Genomic DNA, 5,103 nt, shown 5'->3' with positions numbered 1-5,103 from the left:
AACAATGTTCCACGTCTGCCGGCGGGTCCAGTCCCACTCCCCCTTGCCCCCAGCCCTCGCCACGGCACAGGCAGGCAGCAGCGCCCGCAGGCAGGATACAGGTTGTTCTTGTAGGAGCTGCTGATGTAGCGCCCGCTCTCCGTCCGCACCTTCTTCTTGTCCTCCTGGCCCGTCTGCCCCACGAACCGCTTCTTCTTGCGGTCCCTGTGAGAGAGGGGAGGGCGGTGGGACCGGGCGGGGGGGGCCCCCGTGCCCGGGCGGTGGGACCCCCAGCCCTGATTTCCCCCCCACTCCATGGCCAGACCCCACTCACCACTTCAGCAGCTGCTTGCTCTTGTTGAGGTTGTGGTTTTCGTCACCCATGAGATCCAGGACAGCTCCGGCCGCCTGCTGCTCGAAGGGACTGCCCTCGCCGCCCACACTCAGCCTGCAAAGGGCAGGCGATGAGAGCAGCCCCCGGCACGGGCCGGGGCGGCCGGCAGCGGGAGCCCTCTTGGACTCACCCCCTCTCGCTCTCAAAGTCCTTGGGCCGGTACGGGATGTAGAAGTCCTCGTCCCGTTGCACCGGCTGCTGCGGCTTTTTCCTGGTGCCGTCTTCTCCCCCTCGGCCCCGTTTTCGCTTCTGGCCCACCACGGTGGAGAACACGTCCTGGAAGGAGATGGCGGATGGGATGGAGGAGCCATGTCCCCCCACCAGTCACTAACACCAGCCCCCAAGCCCTGGCACAGCCCAGGGGCCCTGGTGCTGCCAGCACCCGGCCGAGGCTGCCTTGCAGCAGCTCCCGCATCCACGGCAAACCCCCCATCCCTGCCCCGTTACCTGGAGGTCTTCCTCCTCTCCTTCTCCCTCCTCAGGCTCGGGGGGGGCCGGGCACAGCCCCTGCCCTTTGAGAGCCGCTGCCCGCTTCTCCTGCTGCCCGCGCTGGTACTTCTCGATGAGGGCATGGTCGTGGCGCCGCTTCGACCGCATCACGGTGCTGGCCAGTGTCCGGGACGTGGCGTTGATCTCAAAGATGGTCTGGTCCCGGGGGCGGGAGCATGAGCCCCGGTGAGCTGCACGGCCGGCTGCATGGACCTTCCCTCCCACCCCAACCCAGGTACCTCCTGCCCGAGGATGGGTCTCAACTCACCGCCTTGGACTTGTAGGTTTTAATGCTGTCCACAAACTTCAGCCTCTCCAGCTCGGTGTCTTCGAAGCGAGCGCCTGGGGAATGCAGGCACCGAGAGGGGCGCAGATTAGCTCCTTGGCGAGGGGAACGGGGTCCCCTCCCTCGGCGTCCCCGAGGGACTCACTGAAGAGCGGGTGGATGCCCAGCTGGGACACGTCCAGGTCCTTCGCCCTCTTGATGGACTCAGGCGAGGGGCCGGGCCGGGACCGCAGGTACTGCTTGTGGGCGTTGCTGGCGACGCGGCGCAGGCTCTGCAGCTCCAGCGAGCCCTCGTGGTCCGTCAGCAGCAGGCACTCCTCGTCATCCACCAGGCTCTGGGGGACACGGCCCAGGACCCCACTGGCATCTGCAGCCCAGGGGACACCGTGTCACCTCGCCGGCACCCACCCTGGGATTGTTGCAGCAGGCGCGGCAGCAATCCAGGATTTAACAGAGCAGAGCTAACAGCCACGGGGAGCTCGGTGGTGTTAAATCAGCATCCCTGACACACGGGGTGCGTCGGAGCCCCCAGCACCCCATTTTCCCCAGCTGCACCCCAGTAATGAGAGCATATCGCCCCTCTGCACGAATGCCAACCACAAGGTCACGAACTCCAGTGCTGGCCAAGGGTAAAACCACAGCGGCCACGTGGCCAGTGTCCCAGCTTGGACATGCAGCCACCCCTACGCCTGCAACCAGGTCTGCCTCACCAGCGGGCATCTCCTGGGCACCGGCGAGGACGAGCGGGCGCCCCAGGAAGAGGTGGAGATCAAAGACGTAGGGCATCTCATCGGGAGCCACCAGCGAGTAGGCGGTGCCGCTCCGGCCAGCTCGGGCCACGCGACCTGGCAAGGGGAGGAGGAGAGTGGGAAACCAGACCCAGTGCCAGCCCAGCCTGCCCCCACCCCGGCAGGGACCCACTGGTGTCCCCGGGAGCCCACGCACGTGACATTTACCAGCTGGGCATGGCTGGCAAGGGGCCGTGAGATGCTGGGGAAGGGGGCAAAGGGGAGCCCACCACGGTGCCATCCTAAAGGGAAGGCACCAGCCCTGCCCCAAGAGCCCCCGCAGCCCGGCTGGGAAATCAGGGACGTTCCTGCCTCTGCTTTGTCCCCAGCCTGTCTCCTGATGTCACAACACGGCAACCTCCTGCCCCAAAGATATCGCCACCAAGTCGGGGGCATCAGTGCCAGCCCAGCAGTGCACATGGATGGGAAAAACAAGGGACAGCCCACTCACACCCTCCCTGTCACCCCGAGGGACCCCCAGGTTGCAAGGACCCCTGCGCGGGGCACCGGCACCCACCGACACGATGCAGGAACAGCTTGGCCTTGGCGGGGAAGCTGTAGTTGATGACGTTGTCCAGCATGGGGATGTCGAGCCCGCGGGCGGCCACATCGGTGACCAGCAGCACCGGGCACTTGCCCTGGGCGAACTTGGCGATGTTGATCTTGCGGGCGGTCTGGTCCAGCGAGCTGTAGATGTGTGTGCAGCGGATGCCCTGGGCTGTCAGCAGCTGGGGAGGGGGGAAGAGAGATCAGATCCCACCTGGGCATGCACCCTCAGCCAAGGGACAGGGCTCCCCAGCTCCCAGGGCCCTGAGACCCAAGGGTGCCCACCCGGACCCCCAAATCCCACTGCGCTCCCCCCTCTCTCCGAGGTGTAGGTGGATGCAGCACCTCCACGATCGCATATGCTGGGATTTCTCCTTCAACCCAGCAAAACAGAGCAGAGACTCCAGCAGGGACGTGCCCACAGATGCAGACCCCCACGTGGGTCTGGAAAGGTGTCCTAGGCACCCCCGGCAGCTTGCCCTTTAACAGGGGTACATGCTGGGCACCCCCAAATGCCACTTGCCTCCTTGAGATACTCCGTGTGGTGCTTGGTGGCCACAAAGACGACTGTCTGGTCCTGGGGCTTCACCACGTTCCGGAGCAGGTGGAGCAGCACGGCCGGTTTGTCGTCCCCACGGGTGTGGAAGAAAGCCAGCTGCAAAGGGAGGGCAGAGCTCAGCCCCTCTGCATCCCCACACCAGACACCCTCACCCCTCCTGTCCCCTCCTCGCGAGCCTGGAGCCACCACAGGGTGGCTTGCAGGGGGTGGGGGGCACAAAGCCCGTCTCGAGCCCCCCCCGGCCCCTCTCACCTTGAGCTGCTCGCTGAGCTTGGACTCCACGTCCAGACGGATCAGCATCGGCTCGGTGAGACCTGTGGGATGCGGTGACACGCAGGACATGGGGCGCATGTGGGATGCGCTACTGGGACCAGCCCCGCCCCTCGGCCTGGGGACACCCACTTGGCCCAGCATTAACCCAGGCTCGGTTTCGCCAGCCCTGGGCCCAGCCCAGCTGTGGGACTGTGCCGTGTCCCCATCCCCAGGCTCCCCCCAGGTCCAGCCCCCCAGCCGCCATCTGCCCCACGCTCCTCACCGGCCCGGGCAAACTCGACGAGCAGCTTGGGCAGCGTGGCGGAGAAGAGGACGGTCTGGTGGCAGTCCGGGAGCCGGGCGATGATCTCCTGGAGCTGCTCGGCGAAGCCCATCTCGAAGAGCCTTCAGAGGAGGAAACACGGGACATGGCAGCGCCTGTTCAGTCCCTCCGTGCCCAGCCCTGCCACCCCCAAGGGGCACCTCACTCCCGCCATCACTCACCCCACACGCGGGGACACTGACAGCCCCAGGTACCCCCAGGGGACCCCCCCTGCGCCCCGCTGACCTGTCGGCCTCGTCGAACACCACGTACTCCACGGTGTGCAGCTTCAGTTTCATCTCCACCGCCACGTGCACCAGGCGCCCGGGGGTGGCGATGATTCTGCGGGGACAGAGCTGGTGACGGGACCAGGTGGGGAGGGACGGCGTCCCCACACCATCCCGGGTGCAGGTCCCAAATCCGACCCAAAGAAGACCCAATGGAGACCCCCTTGTCCCCCACGGGGAGCAGGGGAAGGTGCTCCAAGGGAACACCAGGACACGTCCATCGGGCACACTGGCTGTAAACACCAGTGATGTCCCTGGACGGCGGGTAGCTCTTGGGGGCCATTTCCCCACCAAGTCCCCTCCCCGCACCCCTACTCACATGTCGGGGTTCTCGTGCAGGGCGGCGAACTGGTCCTCCATCCTGCGAGAGGCGGGAGAGGCTGGGGCGGCGCCGGGCGGCACGGGGCAGCTCAGCCCCTCGCCAGGTTTTGGGGAGGCTTTAGGGAAGCGGGGACCGGTGGGGACACGGGGATGGCTTACTTGTCTCCTCCCAGGATCAGGGCTGTCTTCAAGCCCGTGAACTTGCCCAGCTGCAGGGTGAGAAAGACACATGTTGGCGGGGGGGTAAAACCAAACCCCTTGGCCCCGTTGTCCCCGCTCACCCCCGTTGTCCCCAGTCGCCTCCGTTGTCCCCAGTCGCCCCCGTACCTCCTTGGTGAACTTCAGGGTCTGCAGGGCCAGCTCGCGGGTGGGCGAGAGGACGAGGGCGCGTGCCCCGGCCTGGCTGGGCGCCTTCAGCCGCTCGAACATGGGGATGAGGAAGCAGGCCGTCTTCCCGCTGCCCGTCCGTGCCATCGCCACCACATCCCGGCCGCGCAGGATGGCGGGGATGCTCTGCGAGACACCGCCCCGCCGTCACCGTCACCGTCCCCCCCCCACCACCCCAGGATGGGGGTCCCGCCGCCCCCCGCGCTCACCTTCCTCTGGATGGGGGTGGGCACCTTGTAGCCCTTCTTCATGATGCCCTTGAAGACGGGGTAGCTGAGACCTGCAGGGACGGGGACAGGTGAGGGGGTGCAGGCAGGAGGGGACGGTCCTCGTCCCAGGGACGGCTGCCCCCACCCCGCACGCACCCATGGACTGGAAGCCCCCGGATTTCTTCTTCTTCTGGTTCTGGGCCCGCACCATGGCCCGCGTGTCCGGCTCGGCGTCGGCACCGTCATCCTCCTCAGTGTCTGGGAAGGCGGGGCGCGGGGGCACG

General features: G+C 66.7%; 1 protein-coding gene across 1 annotated transcript in view; it reads right to left on the bottom strand.

Annotated features, from left to right (window-relative positions):
• The window catches only part of DDX54 (DEAD-box helicase 54), a gene marked incomplete at its 5' end in the record, with an annotated part of 6,938 nt that extends 1,848 nt beyond the window's left edge, over positions 1 to 5,090 (bottom strand). Inside the window, 17 exons of the mRNA XM_009287532.2 lie at positions 100 to 204; positions 314 to 427; positions 504 to 649; positions 821 to 1,018; positions 1,131 to 1,204; positions 1,294 to 1,515; positions 1,859 to 1,993; positions 2,454 to 2,664; positions 3,006 to 3,137; positions 3,294 to 3,355; positions 3,577 to 3,698; positions 3,862 to 3,957; positions 4,222 to 4,263; positions 4,383 to 4,432; positions 4,551 to 4,736; positions 4,820 to 4,890; positions 4,976 to 5,090. Coding sequence (XP_009285807.1) covers positions 100 to 204; positions 314 to 427; positions 504 to 649; positions 821 to 1,018; positions 1,131 to 1,204; positions 1,294 to 1,515; positions 1,859 to 1,993; positions 2,454 to 2,664; positions 3,006 to 3,137; positions 3,294 to 3,355; positions 3,577 to 3,698; positions 3,862 to 3,957; positions 4,222 to 4,263; positions 4,383 to 4,432; positions 4,551 to 4,736; positions 4,820 to 4,890; positions 4,976 to 5,090 — 2,081 coding nt within the window. The remainder of the gene's footprint in view (positions 1 to 99; positions 205 to 313; positions 428 to 503; positions 650 to 820; positions 1,019 to 1,130; positions 1,205 to 1,293; positions 1,516 to 1,858; positions 1,994 to 2,453; positions 2,665 to 3,005; positions 3,138 to 3,293; positions 3,356 to 3,576; positions 3,699 to 3,861; positions 3,958 to 4,221; positions 4,264 to 4,382; positions 4,433 to 4,550; positions 4,737 to 4,819; positions 4,891 to 4,975) is intronic.
• Positions 5,091 to 5,103: the final 13 nt, after the last annotated feature.

This window comes from Aptenodytes forsteri, unplaced genomic scaffold (genome assembly GCF_000699145.1).
Source record: "Aptenodytes forsteri isolate BGI_AS27 unplaced genomic scaffold, ASM69914v1 Scaffold297, whole genome shotgun sequence".
Taxonomy (NCBI): domain Eukaryota; kingdom Metazoa; phylum Chordata; class Aves; order Sphenisciformes; family Spheniscidae; genus Aptenodytes; species Aptenodytes forsteri.
This window is presented reverse-complemented; position numbering and strand designations above follow the sequence as displayed.